This window comes from Oncorhynchus nerka, linkage group LG10 (assembly GCF_034236695.1).
Source record: "Oncorhynchus nerka isolate Pitt River linkage group LG10, Oner_Uvic_2.0, whole genome shotgun sequence".
Taxonomy (NCBI): Eukaryota; Metazoa; Chordata; class Actinopteri; order Salmoniformes; family Salmonidae; genus Oncorhynchus; species Oncorhynchus nerka.
The window spans coordinates 36,617,587-36,641,635 of record NC_088405.1 but is presented as its reverse complement, the minus strand read 5'-3'; the positions used below and the strand labels follow the sequence as shown (position 1 = coordinate 36,641,635).

The 24,049-nt window shown below is 45.5% G+C and overlaps 1 protein-coding gene across 1 annotated transcript in view; it reads left to right on the top strand.

Annotated features, from left to right (window-relative positions):
- LOC115135246 (tRNA (32-2'-O)-methyltransferase regulator THADA) overlaps positions 1-24,049 on the top strand; it is a 135,896-nt gene that overhangs the window by 100,919 nt on the left and 10,928 nt on the right. The window contains exons 34-36 of the mRNA XM_029669731.2: positions 2,569-2,641; positions 2,739-2,889; positions 3,237-3,359. Of these exons, the coding sequence (XP_029525591.1) occupies positions 2,569-2,641; positions 2,739-2,889; positions 3,237-3,359 (347 nt within the window). The remainder of the gene's footprint in view (positions 1-2,568; positions 2,642-2,738; positions 2,890-3,236; positions 3,360-24,049) is intronic.

Sequence of the window (24,049 nt, the reverse complement as noted above, 5' to 3'; positions counted from 1 at the left end):
TGTATCATCTGCATACATTATTATCATAGCTAAGAGTGGGCGACAGCTCATTGCTCACTCTTACACACTGAGTTCTGCCATCAAGGCATCGGGGGAAAAGTTGAAGTTCGACAATTTTGTGATGCGAATCTCATGGTTAACAGTATCAAAAGCCTTCCTTAGGTCCAGAAACACAGCCCCAACAACGCCCCCTTTGTCCATCTTGGACTTCACATTTTCCAGAAGAAAACAGTTGGCCGTTTCTGTGGATTGTTTCGCTCTGAGGCCAAACTGCATGGAGTGTAATGTGAAGGGGCTGTTGTTGAGGTGGGAAATCAGTTGTTCTGCTACGTACTTTTCAACAACCTTTGACACCACAGGTGTTACTTACGTCAGCAGGGTCATTAAGATGGCCATTTATTATCGTTGACTTCGATACCCTTGGAAAACACCCCGAGACCAATAGTTGTGTTGGTGACCTTAGTAATGGGGCCAATGAGTGACTCTTTGTAGTTTTTAAGAAAGGTAGAGTCCAGCCCAAACACATCTTTGGCTTTAGAGTTCTTTAGTGAGCTAATCACCTTGTTCACCTTTGACTCAGAAACCTCCCTTATGATGAAGACAGGTTGAGCGTCATTTACTAGCACTGAGCCCAAGAAACCAGTGGAGGGGTTCTGTGTCAGTACCCTGACAGAGTCAATAAAGTAGGAATTGAAGGCTATTGCTATTTCGACTGCATCCTGTGTTTGTTATTCACCATGATTTCTAGTCTTTTTGCAGTGTTACTATGGTCTTTCCCTGTTTCATTTTTTTAGATTCTCCCAGATCAATTTAGAATTTCCCTTTGCTTCACCAATTATGTTCATAAAAAAATTTGCCTTGGCCTGTCTGATTTCTCAACATGGTAAACCTACGTCTGTCCTGTTCTAATTTGGGTCTTAGGGCTATTTTTAGAGCATAATCACGTTCTTTCATCAATTTCCAGATTTCTCCAAGGAAGAATGCTCTTCTGGCCAGGTTTGGATTTGATTTTCTTTAGGAAACTATTTATTGTGGATAGAAAAACCTGACTGTCAGCTTCCACATCTGTATAGGACAAGAGATCATTCCAGTTAATTCCCTTAATTGCGTTTTCAAAATAGTTTAATTCACTCTTAGGTATTCTTAGTTGATCCGGCTTTCTAACAGTAGAGGTTAAACCTGCTCTTAGACAGCTTTCTGGCTACAAGTGTCAGATGGAGAAAGTCTAGGGGTGTGAATACTTTTTGAAGGCACTGTATCTAACTCAAATACTTCATACCTCTGCACATTGATTGGTAATGCAACAATTCCAAAGATTTTACTAAGTTAGTTCATATAAGGAAATCAGTCAATTTAAATAAATGTATCCGGCCCCTATCTATGGCGTTCACATGACTGGGAATACAGAACTATTTAAAGGTAGGCATGTGGATCACAGTATCTGGTGACCACCATTTGCCTCATCCAGCGTGACACATCTCCTTAGCATAGAGTTGATCAGGCTGTTGATTGTGGCCTGTGGGATGTTGTCCAACTCCTCTTCAGTGGCTGTGTGAATTTGCTGCATATTGGCGGGAACTGGAACACATTGTCGTACACGTCGATCTAGATCATCCCCAATGTCTATGCTGTCCATGGAAGAACTGGGACATTTTCAGCCTCCAGGAATTGTGTACAGATCCTTGTGACATGGGGCTGTGCATTATCATGCTGAAACATGAGGATCTCGTCACGGCATCTCAGTGCATTCAAATTGCCGTAGACAAAATGCAATTGTGTTTGTTGTCCGTAGCTTATGCCTGCCCATATCATAACCCCACCACTATGGGGCACTCTGTTCCCAACATTAACATCCGCAAACAGCTCGCCCCCACAACGCCATACACGTAGTCTGCCATACACGTGGTCTGCGGTTGTGAGGCTAGTAGGACGTACTGCCAAATTCTATAAAACGACATTGGAGGTGGCTTATGGTAGAGAAATAAACATTCAATTCTCTGGCAACAGCTCTGGTGGACATTCCTGTAGTCAGCATGTCAATTGCCCGCTCCCTCAAAACTTTAGACATCTGTGGCAATGTGTTGTGTGACAAAACTGCACATCTTTAAAGTGGCCTTTTATTGTCCCCAGCACAAGGTGCACCTGTGTAATGATCATGCTGTTTTAATCAGCTTCTTGATATGCCACACCTGAGAGAAATAAGCTTTTTGTGCATGTGAAATATTTCTCTGATCTTTTATTTCACCTCATGAAACATGGACCAACACTTTACATGCTGTGTCTTTTATTTTATTCCTCTTGTGTTACTATTTTATATGATTTATTTTTAAACAGTGTCGTTGGGAAGGGCAACCATTTCCCGGTGAAGTCTGCATCAGTTGTATTCGGCGCATGTGACACATATTTGATACGTTAGCTCTGTGTGAATGTTTTTACACACAGCTTTATTGAATGGTGTTGTGTAGGGGATCATTTTCTTTGTGCAGTGTGTTACTCCAGTATTGAGTTGATAAAGATCTCACACTGTCCTTGTGTTTTACTGTTCTGTGTGTGTGTGTTGTATTCCAGTGTGGAGTTGCACTGTGCTTCCCTGACCCTGGCCTCTAGATTGGTGGTGCACCTAGTACACAGTGACCCTCAGGTAAGAACCACCAATGATCCAGCTGGGAAATTGTGTGCGTTTACCATGCTCTGCAGTGACATATGTTTTGTCTATGTTTATGTCCTTCTCCGATCAGGGTGTGGCTGCAGTAGCGTGTCTGGGGCGCTGGGGGGCGCTGGTGTCTCAGTCCTGCGGTGTGGAGCAAAATGCAGAGGTCAAGATGATGGCTGCAGAGGTACTGGTCAACGCCACACCCACCTTGTTGACCAGCCCCAACCTACCATTGGGTGAGTAGGTCTATATGGAAGTTGAATGTATTTGTGGGAGCTACAGTAGTTTGTGTTGGTATTTTCTGGTTGTGATTTTAAGGACACAGCCACAAAGATTGTGTGTATGAAAATTACAGGTAGACAATGCTTTTTAATTTTTTTAAAATTGGAGTCATCCGCGGAAGGATGCTGGACAACGGTGATTATTGTCCGCCAAAACAAACTTTGTGCATATGCAACCTGTCCATAAAAGAAAAATCGATAAGTTGAACTTTAAGGCAGAAACGGACTGTGACGAATGCGAATGTAGTTTAATACATTTTCATACATCTCTCTGTGTCCTAATGAAGTTTTGATTGTGCCAGGTGTGTCCCACACAGTGTCTCTGTGGAGAGGTCTGTTCACTCTACTGCAGGACGAGGACCAGGATGTCCGAGACAGAGCTGCTGACTTCATCTCCAACCTCCCTACACACCTACTGAACCCAGGTACGCTCACCACCTCAGCACAGACACGCACGCACTGAAACACACACAAGGGCTGCTTAACCAAATTCCATCTGATTCGAAATGGAACATTTTAGTGCTCGAGTAGCACTACATTCAGCTGCTACATCATGTTTAGTTAGTGCTTGTGGATGTGTTGTAAATACTTTAGATATAGAGGTCATATACAGTTACCCCATAATCTTTCTATTACCGTCTCTGTCACAGTGTCAAACACACACACATGTTGGGGAGGGGCACTGACGCTGTTTCTCGCTAAGATTGGGGAGGGTTCCCGGAATGAGGGGTGCTAAATCTAGTTTGGCAGGGGGGGGGGGGGGGGTACACCGGTGCTGGGTATCATTTGTGTGTGTGGTGATTCGTCATAGCTCTGAAGCGTTTTGTTCTTTGTTTTGCAAAGTATTTTGTGACTCCAGCTCTTGGGACATGGATGCGCTCTCCAACTTGAAAGGAGAGCCGCACGCTCTAGGAGTTCAGATGCAGTCATTTAATAACCTAATATCCAACGTTTCGACAGACAGGCTGTCTTCATCAGGTGAAACGTTGGATACTAGGTTATTAAATGATTGCATCTCAGCTCCTAGAGTGTGCGGCTCTCCTTTCGTCTTTCAAGTGTTTTACTCTGCTAGCCAGCACCTCGCCTAAACAGGTGTGCGTTTCATTCGCCTCCAGATTGCGTTCTCAAACTAACACACACACTGCCCCACTCACTGAAATATGAGACCGCTCAAAAAACACCCCTTTTGTCGCGCAAGGAGGCACTCCCAGCACCAGAGTTTTGACTAGGGTTTGGAACTGAACGTATTTTCCAATTGGTTCGCTGTGAACAGAACCACTTTTTTTGTTGTTCAGTTCCACTTTTCCGTCCAGCAGAATAAAGTTCTCAACTGGTTCAAAACAAAACTAGCAGTTTATATTATTCCTTTCTGTTCTTTTTTTAAACGTCTTAATGTTTTATTTGATTTCACATTTATCCCAACATGAAATTACTTCACCAGTCGATAGAGCAGCTTTATGGAACAGGCAAGCTATATACATGCATTGGAGAGACAAGTGTAGTGTAGGGTGCGACATGCTGCTGAAATTTTTGCAGGTGAGGAGAGCGCTGGCAATCTGTTGTTATGACATGCATTATCTGAATTTAGGCCTACGGATTAGCGGCTTCTATGAAGGAACTTTGAATGTCTTTTAATTTCAGAGAATTGTCTTGACATTGGACCAGCGCTAGCCCTTGATCATGACTCTCAGTTCCATTACATTACACATAATGCCTCCTAGAGTTTGAGAGCTAGACCAGATCTAGCCAACAACCTAGCTAGGTAACAAGCTTGTGTGTGCAGAGTGGCACCAAAATTTACATTTACATTTAAGTAATTTAGCAGACGCTCTTATCCAGAGCGACTTACAAATTGGTGCATTCACCTTATGACATCCAGTGGAACAGTAGTGCATCTAAATCTTTTAAGGGGGGTGAGAGGGATTACTTTATCCTATCCTAGGTATTCCTTAAAGAGGTGGGGTTTCAGGTGTCTCCGGAAGGTGGTGATTGACTCCGCTGTCCTGGCGTTGTGAGGGAGTTTGTTCCACCATTGGGGGGCCAGAGCAGCGAACAGTTTTGACTGGGCTGAGCGGGAACTGTACTTCCTCAGTGGTAGGGAGGCGAGCAGGCCAGAGGTGGATGAACGCAGTGCCCTTGTTTGGGTGTAGGGCCTGATCAGAGCCTGGAGGTACTGAGGTGCCGTTCCCCTCACAGCTCCGTAGGCAAGCACCATGGTCTTGTAGCGGATGCGAGCTTCAACTGGAAGCCAGTGGAGAGAGCGGAGGAGCGGGGTGACGTGAGAGAACTTGGGAAGGTTGAACACCAGACGGGCTGCGGCGTTCTGGATGAGTTGTAGGGGTTTAATGGCACAGGCAGGGAGCCCAGCCAACAGCGAGTTGCAGTAATCCAGACGGGAGATGACAAGTGCCTGGATTAGGACCTGCGCCGCTTCCTGTGTGAGGCAGGGTCGTACTCTGCGGATGTTGTAGAGCATGAACCTACAGGAACGGGCCACCGCCTTGATGTTAGTTGAGAACGACAGGGTGTTGTCCAGGATCACGCCAAGGTTCTTAGCGCTCTGGGAGGAGGACACAATGGAGTTGTCAACCGTGATGGCGAGATCATGGAACGGGCAGTCCTTCCCCAGGAGGAAGAGCAGCTCCGTCTTGCCGAGGTTCAGCTTGAGGTGGTGATCCGTCATCCACACTGATATGTCTGCCAGACATGCAGAGATGCGATTCGCCACCTGGTCATCAGAAGGGGGAAAGGAGAAGATTAATTGTGTGTCGTCTGCATAGCAATGATAGGAGAGACCATGTGAGGTTATGACAGAGCCAAGTGACTTGGTGTATAGCGAGAATAGGAGAGGGCCTAGAACAGAGCCCTGGGGGACACCAGTGGTGAGAGCACGTGGTGTGGAGACGGATTCTCGCCACGCCACCTGGTAGGAGTGACCTGTCAGGTAGGACGCAATCCAAGCGTGGGCCGCGCCGGAGATGCCCAACTCGGAGAGGGTGGAGAGGAGGATCTGATGGTTCACAGTATCGAAGGCAGCCGATAGGTCTAGAAGGATGAGAGCAGAGGAGAGAGAGTTAGCTTTAGCAGTGCGGAGCGCCTCCGTGATACAGAGAAGAGCAGTCTCAGTTGAATGACTAGTCTTGAAACCTGACTGATATGGATCAAGAAGGTCATTCTGCGAGAGATAGCGGGAGAGCTGGCCAAGGACGGCACGTTCAAGAGTTTTGGAGAGAAAAGAAAGAAGGGATACTGGTCTGTAGTTGTTGACATCGGAGGGATCGAGTGTAGGTTTTTTCAGAAGGGGTGCAACTCTCGCTCTCTTGAAGACGGAAGGGACGTAGCCAGCGGTCAGGGATGAGTTGATGAGCGAGGTGAGGTAAGGGAGAAGGTCTCCGGAAATGGTCTGGAGAAGAGAGGGGATAGGGTCAAGCGGGCAGGTTGTTGGGCGGCCGGCCGTCACAAGACGCGAGATTTCATCTGGAGAGAGAGGGAGAAAGAGGTCAGAGCACAGGGTAGGGCAGTGTGAGCAGAACCAGCGGTGTCGTTTGACTTAGCAAACGAGGATCGGATGTCGTCGACCTTCTTTTCAAAATGGTTGACGAAGTCATCTGCAGAGAGGGAGGAGGGGGAGGGGGAGGAGGATTCAGGAGGGAGGAGAAGGTGGCAAAGAGCTTCCTAGGGTTAGAGGCAGATGCTTGGAATTTAGTGGTAGAAAGTGGCTTTAGCAGCAGAGAGAGAAGAGGAAAATGTAGAGAGGAGGGAGTGAAAGGATGCCAGGTCCGCAGGGAGGCGAGTTTTCCTCCATTTCCGCTCGGCTGCCCGGAGCCCTGTTCTGTGAGCTCGCAATGAGTCGTCGAGCCACGGAGCGGGAGGGGAGGACCGAGCCGGCCTGGAGGATAGGGGACATAGAGAATCAAGGGATGCAGAAAGGGAGGAGAGGAGGGTTGAGGAGGCAGAATCAGGAGATAGGTTGGAGAAGGTTTGAGCAGAGGGAAGAGATGATAGGATGGAAGAGGAGAGAGTAGCGGGGAGAGAGAGCGAAGGTTGGGACGGCGCGATACCATCCGAGTAGGGGCAGTGTGGGAAGTGTTGGATGAGAGCGAGAGGGAAAAGGATACAAGGTAGTGGTCGGAGACTTGGAGGGGAGTTGCAATGAGGTTAGTGGAAGAACAGCATCTAGTAAAGATGAGGTCGAGCGTATTTCCTGCCTTGTGAGTAGGGGGGAAGGTGAGAGGGTGAGGTCAAAAGAGGAGAGGAGTGGAAAGAAGGAGGCAGAGAGGAATGAGTCAAAGGTAGACGTGGGGAGGTTAAAGTCGCCCAGAACTGTGAGAGGTGAGCCGTCCTCAGGAAAGGAGCTTATCAAGGCATCAAGCTCATTGATGAACTCTCCGAGGGAACCTGGAGGGCGATAAATGATAAGGATGTTAAGCTTGAAAGGGCTGGTAACTGTGACAGCATGGAATTCAAAGGAGGCGATAGACAGATGGGTAAGGGAGAAAGAGAGAATGACCACTTGGGAGAGATGAGGATCCCGGTGCCACCACCCCGCTGACCAGAAGCTCTCGGGGTGTGCGAGAACACGTGGGCAGACGAAGAGAGAGCAGTAGGAGTAGCAGTGTTGTCTGTGGTGATCCATGTTTCCGTCAGTGCCAAGAAGTCGAGGGACTGGAGGGAGGCATAGGCTGAGATGAACTCTGCCTTGTTGGCCGCAGATCGGCAGTTCCAGAGGCTACCGGAGACCTGGAACTCCACGTGGGTCGTGCGCGCTGGGACCACCAGATTAGGGTGGCCGCGGCCATGCGGTATGGAGCGTTTGTATGGTCTGTGCAGAGAGGAGAGAACAGGGATAGACAGACACATAGTTGACAGGCTACACAAGAGGCTACGCTAATGCAAAGGAGATTGGAATGACAAGTGGACTACACGTCTCGAGTGTTCAGAAAGTTAAGCTTACGTAGCAAGAATCTTATTGACTAAAATGATTAAAATGATACAGTACTGCTGAAGTAGGCTAGCTGGCAGAGGCTGCGTTGTTGACTATGTAGGCTAGCTGGCAGTGGCTGCGTTGTTGACACTACACTAATCAAGTCGTTCTGTTGAGTGTAATAGTTTCTACTGTGCTGCTATTCGGGGCTAGCTGGCTAGCTAGCAGTGTTGATTACGTTACGTTGCGTTAAAAGAACGACAATAGCTGGCTAGCTAACCTAGGAAATTGCTCTAGACTACACAATTATCTTTGATACAAAGACGGCTATGTAGCTAGCTACGATCAAACAAATCAAGCCGTTGTACTGTAATGAAATGAAATGAAAAATGTGATACTACCTGTGGAGCGAAGCGAAATGCGACCGGATTGTTGAGTGCGGAAGTTCTGTTCGGTAGACGTTGGCTAGCTGTTGGCTAGCTAGCAGTGTCTCCTACGTTAAGGACGACAAATAGCTGGCTAGCTAACCTCGGTAAATTAAGATAATCACTCTAAAACTACACACTCTAAACTACACAATTATCTTGGATACGAAGACAGCAAAGACAACTATGTAGCTAGCTAACACTACACTAATCAAGTCGTTCAGTTGAGTGTAATAGTTGTGCTGCTAATCGGTAGACGGTGGACGTTAGCTAGCTGGCTAGCTGCAGGGCAGATAGCAGTGTAGACTGCGTTAGGACGACGAAATACGATAATTACGCAATTATCTATGATACAAAGACGGCTATGTAGCTAGCTAAGAAGAAATTGCTAAGATTAGACAAATCAAACCGTTGTACTATAATGAAATGTAATGAAATGTAATACTACCTGCGGACCGAGTGCGGATGCGACCGCTCGCTCCAACCCGGGTAATAAAAATAATAAAAACATCTTACCATTTTGTAGTTAATAAATCCAATGTGAAACGTGTTAACTGTTTAAGTGATAATGCAAGAGAAGCCGGTGTTTGGAGGATATATTGGCACGGGTGTTAGGCCCAATATATCCAGCCAACACCGACTTCGAGGGTATTATCAATTTTATACAACGGGTTACCAACCTATTCAAATAATGTTATTTTGGTGAATTTATTCATACTATACTATTTCATCCTTCCACAAGTCAAGAGACACGACCCAGTCGTTCGTTCTAAATGTTCAATTGCCATACTGGCTAGCAACATTCTTTTCCCTTGCTCGCTAGCCAGCCAAATCAAATCAAATCAAATTTATTTATATAGCCCTTCGTACATCAGCTGATATCTCAAAGTGCTGTACAGAAACCCAGCCTAAAACCCCAAACAGCAAACAATGCAGGTGTAAAAGCACGGTGGCTAGGAAAAACTCCCTAGAAAGGCCAAAACCTAGGAAGAAACCTAGAGAGGAACCAGGCTATGTGGGGTGGCCAGTCCTCTTCTGGCTGTGCCGGGTAGAGATTATAACAGAACATGACCAAGATGTTCAAATGTTCATAAATGACCAGCATGGTCGAATAATAATAAGGCAGAACAGTTGAAACTGGAGCAGCAGCACAGTCAGGTGGACTGGGGACAGCAAGGAGTCATCATGTCAGGTAGTCCTGGGGCACGGTCCTAGGGCTCAGGTCCTCCGAGAGAGAGAAAGAAAGAGAGAATTAGAGAGAGCATATGTGGGGTGGCCAGTCCTCTTCTGGCTGTGCCGGGTGGAGATTATAACAGAACGTGGCCAAGATGTTCAAATGTTCATAAATGACCAGCATGGTTGAATAATAGTAAGGCAGAACAGTTGAAACTGGAGCAGCAGCATGGCCAGGTGGACTGGGGACAGCAAGGAGTCATCATGTCAGGTAGTCCTGGGACATGGTCCTAGGGCCCAGGCCAGTTGAAACTGGAGCAGCAGCATGGCCAGGTGGACTGGGGACAGCAAGGAGTCATCATGTCAGGTAGTCCTGGGGCATGGTCCTAGGGCTCAGGTCCTCCGAGAGAGAGAAAGAAAGAGAGAAGGAGAGAATTAGAGAACGCACACTTAGATTCACACAGGACACCGAATAGGACAGGAGAAGTACTCCAGATATAACAAACTGACCCTAGCCCCCGACACATAAACTAATGCAGCATAAATACTGGAGGCTGAGACAGGAGGGGTCAGGAGACACTGTGGCCCCATCCGAGGACACCCCCGGACAGGGCCAAACAGGAAGGATATAACCCCACCCACTTTGCCAAAGCACAGCCCCCACACCACTAGAGGGATATCTTCAACCACCAACTTACCATCCTGAGACAAGGCCGAGTATAGCCCACAAAGATCTCCGCCACAGCTCAACCCAAGGGGGGCGCCAACCCAGACAGGCCGACCACAACAGTGAATCAACCCACCCAGGTGACGCACCCCCCCAGGGACGGCATGAGAGAGCCCCAGTAAGCCAGTGACTCAGCCCCGTAACAGGGTAGAGGCAGAGAATCCCAGTGGAAAGAGGGGAATCGGCCAGGCAGAGACAGCAAGGGCGGTTCGTTGCTCCAGAGCCTTTCCGTTCACCTTCCCACTCCTGGGCCAGACTACACTCAATCATATGACCCACTGAAGAGATGAGTCTTCAGTAAAGACTTAAAGGTTGAGACCGAGTTTGCGTCTCTGACATGGGTAGGCAGACCGTTCCATAAAAATGGAGCTCTATAGGAGAAAGCCCTGCCTCCAGCTGTTTGCTTAGAAATTCTAGGGACAATTAGGAGGCCTGCGTCTTGTGACCGTAGCGTACGTGTAGGTATGTACGGCAGGACCAAATCAGAGAGATAGGTAGGAGCAAGCCCATGTAATGCTTTGTAGGTTAGCAGTAAAACCTTGAAATCAGCCCTTGCTTTGACAGGAAGCCAGTGTAGAGAGGCTAGCACTGGAGTAATATGATCAAATTTTTTGGTTCTAGTCAGGATTCTAGCAGCCGTATTCAGCACTAACTGAAGTTTATTTAGTGCTTTATCCGGGTAGCCGGAAAATAGAGCATTGCAGTAGTCTAACCTAGAAGTGACAAAAGCATGGATTAATTTTTCTGCATCATTTTTGGACAGAAAGTTTCTGATTTTTGCAATGTTACGTAGATGGAAAAAAGCTGTCCTCGAAATGGTCTTGATATGTTCTTCAAAAGAGAGATCAGGGTCCAGAGTAACGCCGAGGTCCTTCACAGTTTTATTTGAGACGACTGTACAACCATTAAGATTAATTGTCAGATTCAACAGAAGATCTCTTTGTTTCTTGGGACCTAGAACAAGCATCTCTGTTTTGTCCGAGTTTAATAGTAGAAAGTTTGCAGCCATCCACTTCCTTATGTCTGAAACACATGCTTCTAGCGAGGGCAATTTTGGGGCTTCACCATGTTTCATTGAAATGTACAGCTGTGTGTCATCCGCATAGCAGTGAAAGTTTACATTATGTTTTCGAATAACATCCCCAAGAGGTAAAATATATAGTGAAAACAATAGTGGTCCTAAAACAGAACCTTGAGGAACACCGAAATTTACAGTTGATTTGTCAGAGGACAAACCATTCACAGAGACAAACTGATATCTTTCCGACAGATAAGATCTAAACCAGGCCAGAACATGTCCGTGTAGACCAATTTGGGTTTCCAATCTCTCCAAAAGAATGTGGTGATCGATGGTATCAAAAGCAGCACTAAGGTCTAGGAGCACGAGGACAGATGCAGAGCCTCGGTCCGTTGCCATTAAAATGTCATTTACCACCTTCACAAGTGCCGTCTCAGTGCTATGATGGGGTCTAAAACCAGACTGAAGCATTTCGTATACATTGTTTGTCTTCAGGAAGGCAGTGAGTTGCTGCGCAACAGCCTTCTCTAAAATTTTTGAGAGGAATGGAAGATTCGATATAGGCCGATAGTTTTTTATATTTTCTGGGTCAAAGTTTGGCTTTTTCAAGAGAGGCTTTATTACTGCCACTTTTAGTGAGTTTGGTACACATCCAGTGGATAGAGAGCCGTTTATTATGTTCAACATTAAACTAATACGGCTTACCTAGTCACGTCAAACAATGCAGCCAGAATAACAGCAAAGTAGCCGCATTAGTTTAAGCTGTTTTCTAGTGACATTTATTTGGTAACAAGCTTGTGTGCAGAGTGTCACCAAAATTCAAATTAAAACATCTTACCATTTTGTAGTTGCATCCATAACAATGATCTAATGATGCGTGATTTCGCCTGGTATAGCAAATGTGCTCTCTCGTCAGGAGACTGTTGTTCAAACTGAAGCTGGAAAGACTGCAAACTATCTGCATTTCATTGTACCTGTTTTCTATTGAAATTTCGTTGTTTATATCCATAAAAATGATCCCAGCTGATTCATGATTTCGACTGGCTGTCTGTCTCATCCCGTCTCCCGACGCGTTCATTACTATGGACCAGCTGGCGACCGAATTTCAATATTGAAACAATGTTGCAAATGTTGGACAGACAGCAAGGTTTATACAAATCTCCGTGGTAGCCGGCTAGTGTTGGTTATTTAACAGTCTGATGATAGAAGCTGTTTTTCAGTCTCTTGGTCCCAGCTTTGATGCATCTGTACTGACCTCGCCTTCTGGATGATAGTGGGGTGAACAGGCCTTGGTTAATGTCCTTGATGATCTTTTTGACCTTCCTGTGACATTGGGTGCTGTAGTTGTCCTGGAGATCGGGCAGTGTGCCCCTGGTGATGCGTTGGGCAGACTGCACCACCCTCTGGAGAGCCCTGCGGTTGCGGGCGGTGCAGTTGCCGTACCAGTTAGTGATACTTTCAATTGTGAGTTTGTGAGGGTCTTAGGGGCCAAGGCAAACGAGATCCTACCGTCCTAGGGAGCGGGCCGTATCGGTGGCGCTGTGTTATCCTCAAAGCGGGCGACGGTGTTTAGCTTGTCCGGGAGCAAGACGCCAGTGTCCGCGACGTGGCTGGTTTTCCCTTTGTAATCTGGGATTGTCTGTAGACCCCGCCACATACTTCTCGTGTCTGAGCCGTTGAATTGCGACTCCACTTTGTCTCTGTACCTACATTTTGCCTGTTTGATTGTCTTACGGAGGGAATAACTACACTATTTGTATTCAACCATGTTCCCAGTTACCTTGCCATGGTTAAATGCCTTGGTTCGCACTTTCAGTTTTGCGCAAATGCTGCCATTTATCCAAAGTTTCTGGTTTGTGTAGGTTTTAATAGTCACCGTGGGAACAACATCCCCTATACACTTTCTGATGATCTCAGTCACCGTGTCCATGTATACATCAATGTTATTCTCAGAGGCTACCCGGAACCTATCCCAGTCCGCATGATCAAAACAATCTTGAAGCATGGATTCCGATTGGTCAAACCAGCGCTGAATAAACCTTAGAGTTTTTGCCTAATAGGAAGGGAGGAGCAAAATGGAGTCTTGATCTGATTTGCCGAAGTGAGGGCGGGGGAAGGCCTTGTAGACATCTCGAAAGGGTGATAAACCCCCACTGCTTTTCTAGTGTTTTTCCAGAGTGAAAACTACAGTCAATGTGTTGCTAGAACTTCGGTAGTGTTTTCCTCAAATTTGCTTTGTTAAAATCCCCAGCTACAATAAATGCGGCCTCAGGATATGTGGTTTTTGCATAAAGTCTAGTGTGTAGTTCCTTGAGGGACGTTGTGGTATCGGCTTGAGTGGGAATATACACGGCTGTGACTATAACCGAAGATAATTATCTTGGGTGGTAATACATTGATTGAGGTATTCTAGGTCGGGTGAACAAAAGGACTTGAGTTTGTGTATGTTATCACACCATGAGTAGTTAATGATGGAACATACACCACCACCTTTCTTCTTCCCAGAGTTTTTTTTATATTTCTGTCTGCGCAATGAACTGAGAATCCAGCTGGCTGTATGGACGGGGACAGTTTATTCCGAGAGAGCCATGATTCTGTTTAACAGAGCATGTTACAGTCCCTGATGTCTCTCTGGAAGGAGATCCTCGCCCTGAGCTCGTCTACTTTATTGTCCAGAGACTGAATTAGCAAGTAATATACTCGGAAGCGGTGGATGGTGTGCACGCCTCCTGAGTCGGACTAGAAGTCCACTTCGAATACCTCTTCTCCGCCGGTGGCATCATGGAGCAGCCTCTGGGATAAGTTAAATTACCCTGAAGGGTACGAACTAAGGATGCAATTCGGAGAAGTCGTATTCCTGGTCATCATGCTGTTGAGTTACAGCTGCTCTGATATCCAAAAGTGCTTTCTGGCTGTATGTAATATCACAAAAAACGTTCTGGGCTAACAATGTAAGAAATAACACACACAAAAACAAAGTTGCTTAGGAGCTAGAAGCAGAGCTGCCATGTCTGTCGGCGCCATCTTACATTGTTTCCTACAATGTAAGATGGCTTACAACATGTCATGGAACTTCTGGAAGAACTGCCCCCTCCTGTAAAGTGGCACAGACACAAAGAGCACCCAAAGGAGGTTTCTTAAACATCTCCCACTCTTTGACCTGCAGCATCACCTCTGGATGCACACCACACACCCTCTCTTGTGCCCTTCAAACTTCACCTGCTTTCCAATGAGTTCCATATCGGTTCACACGCCCTGGTGCCACAGTCTTGGCTCCCCTCTTCCTGCCACTGTAGCATTATCACAAAGTGAATGCACAAGCTGCATTTTGAATGCCTTCGGGGACCAATGCCTGAGGTTTCTGGGAGGAGCCTTTGCAGGGTCCCCTACACAATGAAGGCATTTATAATTACAATGTTGAGCATCCCCCAAAACACTTACTTCCACCAATTTCTGACTGTGCGTCCAACATTGTAATAGTTCCTCAGTTGGTCAAGATGGTCAACCCCACCCATTTTCTTGTTATAATCCATTGCAAGCTCTGGAACAGAAATAATATTTCAATATCACCGCCTCTTCCTCTATTTCCCTCTCCCTCCTCCTCCCTCTTCTTCCTCCTCTCCATGTTCCTCTGTCCCTCTACTCTCCCTCTTCACTCTCCTCTTCCACTCGCGCTCCACCCCTCCCTCCTTGCTCCACATCTCTAACCCTCCAATCATCTCGAACTCTTCTTCCTCCCTGCCGTTTGCTCCCGAGCCCTGACTCTCCACATCACTTCCCTCACTCTCGCTGACCCAGAGGAACTGAGTAACAGAGGGAGAGGAGCAACAAATAGAATACAATTGTAGGTGGAAAATGATCTCTCTGTCTCCCTCTCACACGGTCTTTTTCTCAACCATTCACATACTCTCTTCCTAACAAGGGGTTTCCATATTAAAACGTTACACGCTTCCCATTCGTTTCTCTCTCTCTCTCCCCTTAAATCAACGATTGCTTTCTCGCCTGACAGACTAACTACAGACTTTGCCAATGTTAGCTGATTATTTACGACAGTTTCCAAATGAATTGCGTCGGTAGAAACGGGACAAAACAAGCAACTTGTTAGCTGGCTATGTAAACAAATATCCAACTTCTCATATGAGCTCCATTGCGCGGGCATCTACCCTAACGTGACAGCTGCACGACACCTGTTCCCCAAATTTCACAGCATCAAACATCGACTGCATCAAACATACAGTGCTGTGAAAATGTATTTCACAATTATTTCATGAAAAAGTATTCATGGCCTTGTGACAAAGTAATTGCCCCCCCCTTGTTAAATCATGAATTTACTGTGGTTAATCACATTTTTTTGAAAGCAGAGTTCAATTTCACTAGCCACACCCAGGCCTGATTACTGCCAGACCTGTTGAATCAAGAAATAACTTAAATAGAACCTGACAAAGTGAAGTAGGCCAAAAGATCTCAAAAAGCAAGATATGCCGCGATCCAAAGAAGTTCAGGAATAGATGAGAAACAAAGTAATTGATATCTATCAGTCTGGAAAGGGTTACAAAGCCATTTCTAAAGCTTTGGGACTCCAGTGAACCACGGTGAGAGCCATTATCCACAAATGGAACAGTGGTGAATCTTCCCAGGAGTGGCCGGCCTACCAAAATTACCCCAAGAGCGTAGCGACGACTCATCCAAGAGGTCACAAAAGAACCCACAACAACATCTAAAGAACTGCAGGCCTCAATTGCCTCAGTTAAGGTCAGTGTTCATGACTCAACTATAAGAAAGAGACTGGGCAAAAATGTTAGAAAATTGTTAGAAAAACAAGGCCTTTCGAAGCCGCTATAGTAATTTAAAGAAAGGCCGTCGACAGCCGCAATGGGTTCTAAAGGGTTATTAACTAGCATTGAAAAAGTGTATCCGTTGTTCTCTTAAAAAAATGTTCTTTCCCTAATTTCTGAATCATGCCTGTAACGTCAGTAGCTACAGTAGACCATTAATTTCTCGTTCGGAGGGGAGGAACAGGTAGCCTACACACACACTGGTGAAGATTTTCAGCTGGCAGGCAGACACTGGAATATGTTTCTGAGTGACAGTCAGGGTTTACATATGCGCTTTGTTTTGTTTTTGTGGGACTGGGTAAAAAAAATAACCGTAAAGTAAAATAACGTTATTAGCCGGGGCTCTCGAGTGGCACAACGGTCTAAGGCACTGCATCTCAGTGCAAGAGGTGTCACTGTTGTCCCTGGTTTGAATCCAGGCTGCATCATATCCGGCCGTGTTTAGGAGTCCCATAGGGCGGCACACAATAGGCCCAGCGTCGTCCAGGTTTGGCCGGGTTAGGCCGTCATTGTAAATAAGAATTTGTTCTTAACAGACTTGCCTAGTTAAATAAAGGTTCCATTTTGTTTTTTAAATAACCAGTTTCCATGCTTTTTAAATAACTGTTCTGTTCCGGAACAGTATAGATCACTTTCGTTATCAGTTGTTCCTCAAAAAAAAAAAATGTTTTGTTCTGTTCCCTGAACCAGCTCCAACCTCTGGTATTGACATCTGTCTGCTCAGTGTGACTTTCTCTCCTCAAGACACACTTCCTTTATTTTCCCAGCTTCTTCTCCTGGTGAAAACACAGGAGCCACCCTTATTGTCGCTGCATCTGCCTCCAGTGATAACATCACCTCATTGTTCTCTAATAAAAAGAACATCCATGTCTATACATCAATGTGTACGTTGGGGCCGAGCAGGGTCAGATACGAACCAGAGGACTAGGAATGATATGCTTTTTCTACAACAGGATGGGAATAAAATGAACATAATTGCTGTGTGTGTGTGTGTGTGTCCTGGGGATCCCCTGTCATTTCTCCCTCCTCACCACACTAGTCATTTCCTGAGAGTTCAACCCTGATGTGTGGGCGGCAGAATTCTTCATGGACTCTACAGAGCGTACATTATTCTGCTGTCCAAAGGGACACTGTGTGTTGATGTCCTGTCTACATTTAGCCCAGCCACCGTGTCTGCCTACAGAGTACTGTAATGGGGATGGGGGCATGTTTACGACCTAACATGGCAGGGTAAAGTAGTGGTGGTGTCAAGCCAAGGCCATGTAATGACCAGCTCTCTGCCTTTTGATATGCAAGTGAATCAGACTCCATCCCTTCACCCCAGTAGACCCAAGCAGGTATTCTACCTCTACTTCATATCCACAGAAGTATTTCAACGTAGGGGTGGTATATAAAGGAAGAGGGCTTGACTTAGTACCCAAAAAAACTCAATGTAGTACAATCGATGGTATGGTAGATTGTCAACGCCAGCACAGTAGATGGTCAATTGACTTGGAAAGTTAGTCATGTCCTCGTTTTCTAAAATGATCAATTAATCCATTTACCAAAGAGCACATTATCTATCTATAAAGATCTACTATTTTGTATCCTAGCAGCACTTCCCTCTTTTTTTTTCTACAAGTTAGTTTTGCATGTAGAAGTATGAGAGAGAGAACAACCTTTCAACATTTTGTTCTATAGTATTATACAGTCCTTGTAGCCTAATAAGGCTGAACTACAGTGGAGCCCTGTGTTTCCCCTATATGCATAAATCATGGCCGCCACTGAAAACAAAATAATCAGGATGGTCAAATGTTTTCAGGGTAAACTTAAACGACTAAAACCAGATAAAGTATGTAGAAAGGATGCATTGCTACATCACATCTTTTTTTAATAAGACCATCTTTGAGAACTAACAATATCCAAAATAAAAATTTGACAGTCAGGGAGAATATGAAATTCCAAAACCGATAGAACAAGGCAATGGCGAAATGTGTATAATTGCATGAAAATAGCTTTGAAACTAGAATGTTTCTCTCTGCCCAATGGCAAAATTAGTAGAATAGCAGGAAACGAACTTTAAAACTGTAAAATGTTATCACTGCGGCCAAGAGGAGGGCATCTAAAACCATGCCATAGGCCACGCCCACTACAACGGATTTCTATTAGATTATGATTCAAAAGTGCCAATGCAAAGTTGCACCTTTTTTCTTTTGGAGTTATTTCATAAAACTGATCAGAATTCCAAAGAATGCTGACGTCATGCCGGGATTTTTTTTTTTAGGGGATGTGACGTTAAATGGAGGGCCTGGTTATACAGCCTATTCCCTATAATGTCAAATTAAAATGTGTTGGAAATACTTAACACCATCTAACCAGTTATCAAATAATGTTATCGGTATATGCAGTTACACTAAGTGACCAAAAGTATGTGAACACCTGCTCAGGGAACATATCATTACAAAATCATGAGAATTAATATGGAGTTTGGCTCCCCTTTGCTGCTATAACAGACCACTCTTCTGCGGAGGCTTTCCACTAGATGTTGGAACATTGCTGGGGGACTTGCTTCCATTCAGCCATAAAAGCATTAGTGAGGTCAGGCACAGATGTTGGGCGATGAGGCCTGGCTCGCAGTCACCGTTCCAATTCATCCCAAAGGTGATCAATGGGGTTGAGGTCAGGGCTCTGTGCAGGCCAGTCAAGTTATTCCACAAACAAACCATTTCTATATGGACCTTGCTTTGTGCACGGAGTAGGTGCCGTAGCTTCAGCCGGTGCAGCCGGTGGGCCCGGCTCTGTGGAGCCGCGGGCCCCCTGTGTCATTTGAATACCACCCCACCATGCCCAAGTATTAATTGTTGACGTGGGTCCATCAACTCTAAGATATGTTGAATATCTTTCTTTAACACAGGCTATATGATAAATGATCCCACGGATGGTTTCACCAACAAAAAGTCAGCATGATATTTTAGTGTATAGTTGACAAATTAATTTTCTAAATAAATCACATTATTCAATAGTTTCAATACCATGTTAACATAATGAAATGCATTCTGGGATTCATCGTGCAAATACTCTCCAAAGCCTTGTTGTTTCTGTCATTGTTTTAAGCAATAGTTGAGCTAGCTATCAAGAGACAACGGCCGGGGGAAAATTAAGTCGAGAATAGAAAATTAAGGATTTAAAAATCAGCTATGTATCAACACAAGTGGAGCCCAAAAGAGGAAGGCCAAAAATGAGAAAGCAAAGGAGGTATCAAAATTTGTTAAATTAGATTCCTTTTTCAAATGCAGTTCAAGTGCAGCCGTTGCTAGCACAAGCAATGTAGCGGGACCAGAAGAGGATGTAGGTTTGTCAACGCCAGCAGCAGCTTTTAGCGGGTCAAGTGAGCCAAGGCCAAGCTGTTCCATCGTGCCAGAAACAGCAACTTTGACAGAGGAGGATACAGGTTGTCAGGCATCGGCGGATATGACCCTGAGCACAAGCCAGACTATCCCTGGGCCGGGCAGAGAGGAAGAGGAGCAGGGCAAGGCTAGAATCGTGGCGGCTGAGGAAACAGGTGGAAGTGGGGCTGATGGCCTTTTAACCTATCCAACTGACAGGGGGCATTATGCAACAAATATGGATGCAAAGGTTAAACGGCACGTTATTGCATTTTTCCGAAACTGTGTTTTTCCGAGTCGTATTACACCACTACAACCAAGGCTGGAATCAAATGACAACGTATATGGCTATGTTATTCGGCCAGGCTAGATTGGGCATATTGTGAGCCTTGCTGGCTGTTCGGAGATCGGAGTGCCCCTTCTCTGATGCATGGGTGAATGGGGTGAGAGATTGGCGCCATCTAACATACAAAATAGCATGTCATGAGACATCCCAGATTCACATGGGTGCCTGTTTTGTATATGAGCAATGGAAGCTCAATGGCGCTATTGACGCAGAAATGCAGCACATTTGTTCTGGCGCATAGTTAGGGGCACCGTGAAAAGTTGGGACAGGAATCGTCTCAGTATAATTGAACTGTCATTTTACGACCCAGTTCTGAGAACTTTTAGAACGCACCGCAGGATCTGTTAATTAACTATCTCGGTCCTCAAATCCAAAACGAGCTGATTTATATCTTAACCAAGCGAATGAAGTGTGACATCCAGGGAGAGATGCAGGATGCCCCATTTTTTTGTTTCTATTATTATGGACACTGGATGTATCCAAAGTAGACCAGTAAAACCAAGTTCATCGCTTTGTGAGAGTGATAAGGGATGCCGATAATGTCGCCACAGATCTGACCGTCACAGAGTCGTTTTTGGGATTTCTGGAGGCTGCTGACACATCAGCGGCTGAGCATCAACTTAAAGTCCTAGAGGATAATGGGTGGGATATTTCAAAATGTCCTGGGCAGGGGTATGATGGATCTGCGAACATAAGCGGGGTCTATTCGGGTGTGCAGGCCAGAATATCTGAAAAAGAGCCGCTTGCTGTTGTGCGTTGCGTAGCGCACAATCTTAACCTTGCTCAATGTCTCTGTCAAAAATGTGTCAAGAGTTTAAACAGTTTTATGAGACTGTTGAACTGTTATACACCTTCATAGCATAAAGAGATCAATGTTGAGTGGTATATTTGATTTTGCACCAGGAAAAAGAAAATGTAACACTAAAACGACTGTGTCCCACCCGCTGGTCATCTAGATAGGAGTCCCTTGCCACCCTGAGATACAGATATGTGGACGTAATGAAGGACCTCACCAACATTGTGCTTTTAAGTGACAAGAAGAACGAGAGGGAGGATGCAGCAGCACTGACATTTTGTTTTATTGTTCTGCAGACTTAAGGTTTTAGAAAGTGGGAACGTTGTCTCCAAAATGCTACAGGCCAAAGATGCAAACCTGCACAGAGCAGTCAGCCTACTCAAGGACATAGGGGTCCTGTCCGGACAGGATTTTGAGAAGGACAAAGTCACTGCAAAAACCCTTGCCGACAAATGGGGAGCTCAGAGCGCATTTGAAGACACTCTGAGAAGGAAGGCGAGGCGTCATTTTGATGAGCTATGCGAGGACGAGCGACTGTCTGATGGGGAAAGTAGTTTTAGAGTCTACGTCTTTAATGCAAACCTTGACATCGTTATCCACCAGCTGTCAAACGGATTTAAAAGTCAGTGGGCAACGTTGAGTCTGTTTGACTCCATCCATCCCACTACCCTGGCCAACGCAGATGATGAACTCTACGAGACCGCCAGCCGGCTGGCTGATATATCTTCCCTGGCCATTTATTCTCTTTCAGGGCCTATTGTAAGGAGGAAATAGCAAAGCACACTACAGTCAGAGACCTGGCCAAGATGCTCATTGTGGATTACAATTCAGTCACTGCTACATTTGGGAAAGTAGTTACAGGCAGTCATAGAAAGGAGCATCGCTGTAACTGTAGCCAGTGCCGAGCGCTCCTTTTCAAAACGGACAACAATGAAATCATACCTGAGCAGCAGCATGGGACAGGAGAGACTGCGTGGGTTTTACATTCTGTCCATTGAAAACACCAGGGCCATAGATTTGAATGCCATAATCAACGACTTCGCAGAGCGCAAGGCCCGTCGAATGCCAATCAAATGAGTGAGTATAGCTTATATTGTTACAGGGCAGGCTACCCAGACAGCCTATATAAATCTAGCTTTATTGAGATTAATTTACATTGCTTGTCAATCTATGACTATGCTCGATCTGTCTTTGGAAACCATGTTGTGGTGCACAGCCGCTGAGCCATTTCATTGTCATCCTAGTCTGTTTAACTAGGCTATAGTAATAATAGTAATGGCATGCTGCCATTTATGCAGTCTGTTTGAATGCTCCACTTCATTTATTTGCTGGTGTTTTTGCTATAGGCCTCTGCAGGAGGTAGATCATTTGAGATACCGGTATGTCAGTTTTGCCACCGTGCATAACCTCAGCTAGCATGTACTAGGTAATTAGCTATGTATTGGTGTTTCTGTCGAGGTGGATCTATATATTTATGTTTTATAATATAGGCTATTGCTTATTATTAGCAGATAAAATAGGGTGTTTTTTGACCGCTTTGTGCTTTCCGTGGTGCTGATCGACTTATATGGGTTAATTTCTGACAGCGTCCATGGTGCTGAATGTATTGGCTATATTGCGGCTTCTCTGGTAACTGCTTCAAATGTGCCCTTAGATTAGGTTCTACTCTGCTGTTACAATGCTTAGTAATATTACCAGACAGCCTTACCAGCAAAATGAGTTACATTTTAAGGGAAATATGGGTGGGGATGGGGCCCGTAATTTGTTTGGGCACCTGGGCCCATCATGATTAAGCTATGCTACTGCACTGGGTCATTGTAATGCTGAAACCAGAAAGGGCCTTCCCCAAACTGTTGCCACAAAGTTGGAAGCACAGAATCGTCTAGAATATCTTTGTATGCTGTAGAGTTAAGATTTGCCTTCGTTGGAACTAAGGGGCCTAGTCCGAACCATGAAAACAGCACCAGACCATTATTCCTCCTCCACCAAACTTTACGTTTATCACTATGCGTTGGGGCAGGCAGCGTTCTCCTGGCATCTGCCAAACCCATATTCGTCCGTCCGATTGCCAAATGGTGAAGCGTGATTCATCACTCCAGAGAAAGCATTTCCACTGCTTCAGAGTCCAATGGCGACAAGCTTTACAACACTCCAGCCAACGCTTGGCATTGAGCATGATGATCTTAGGCTTGTGTGTGGCTGCTCTGCCATGGAAACCCATTTCATGAAGCTCCAGACGAACAGTTCTTGTGCTGATGTTGCTTCCAGAGGCAGTTGGGGAACTCAGTAGTGAGTGTTGCAACCGAGGACAGATTATTTTTTACACACTTCAGCACTCTGCAGTCCCATTCTGTGAGCTTGTGTGGCTTACTACTTCGCGGCTGAGCTGTTGTTGCGCCTAGATATTTCCACTTAAGAAAAACAGGACTTAAAGTTGACCGGGGCAGCTCTAGCAGGGCAGAAATTTGACAAACAAACTTGTTGGAAAGGCATCCTATGACGGTGCTACGCTGAAAGTCACTGAGCTCTTTAGTAAGGCCATTCTACCGCCAATGTTTGTCTATGGAGATTGCATGGTCGGTGTGCTTGATTTTATACGCCTGTCAGCAACAGGTCTGGCTGAAATAGCCAAATCCACAAATTTGAAGGGGTGTCCACATACTTTTGTATATACCTTGCAAGTACAGTGCCTACGGAAAATATTCTCCTCGACTTTTTCCACATTTTGATTCATTACAGCCTAATAAATAAATAAAAATTCCTCAGCGATCTACACACTACCCAAAAATGACAACAACAAAAAACAGCTACCTTATTTACATAAGTATTCAGACCCTTTGCTATGAGACTTGAAATTGAGCTCAGGTGCATCCTGTTTCCATTGATAATCCTTGATGTTTCTACAACTTGGAGTCCACCTGTGGTAAATTCAATTGATTAGACATGATTTGGAAAGGCACACACCTGTCTGTATAAGGTCCCACAGTTGACAGTGCATGTCAGAGCAAAAACCAAGCCATGAGGTCGAAGGATTTGTCCGTAGAGCTCCGAGACAGGATTCTGTCGAGGCACAGACCTGGAGAAGGGTACCAATACATTTCTCCAGTATTGAAGGTCCCCAAGAACACAGTGGCCTCCATCATTCTTAAATGGAAGGAGTTTGGAACCACAAAGACTCTTCATAGAGCTGGCCAAACTGTGCAATCTGTGGAGAAAGGCCTTGGTCAGGGAGGTGACCAATATCCCAATGGTCACTCTGACAGAGCTCTAGAGATCCTCTGTGGAGATGGGAGAACCTTCCACAAGGACAAACATCTCTTCAGCACTCCAACAATTAGTCATTTTTTGGTACAGTGGCCAGACGGAAGCCACTCCACAGTAAAAGGCACATGACAGCCCGCTATGAGTTTGCCAAAATGCACCTAAAGACTCTGATCATGAGAAACAAGATTCTCTGGCCTGAATATCAAGTGTCAAGTCTGGAGGAAACCTGGCACCATCCCTAT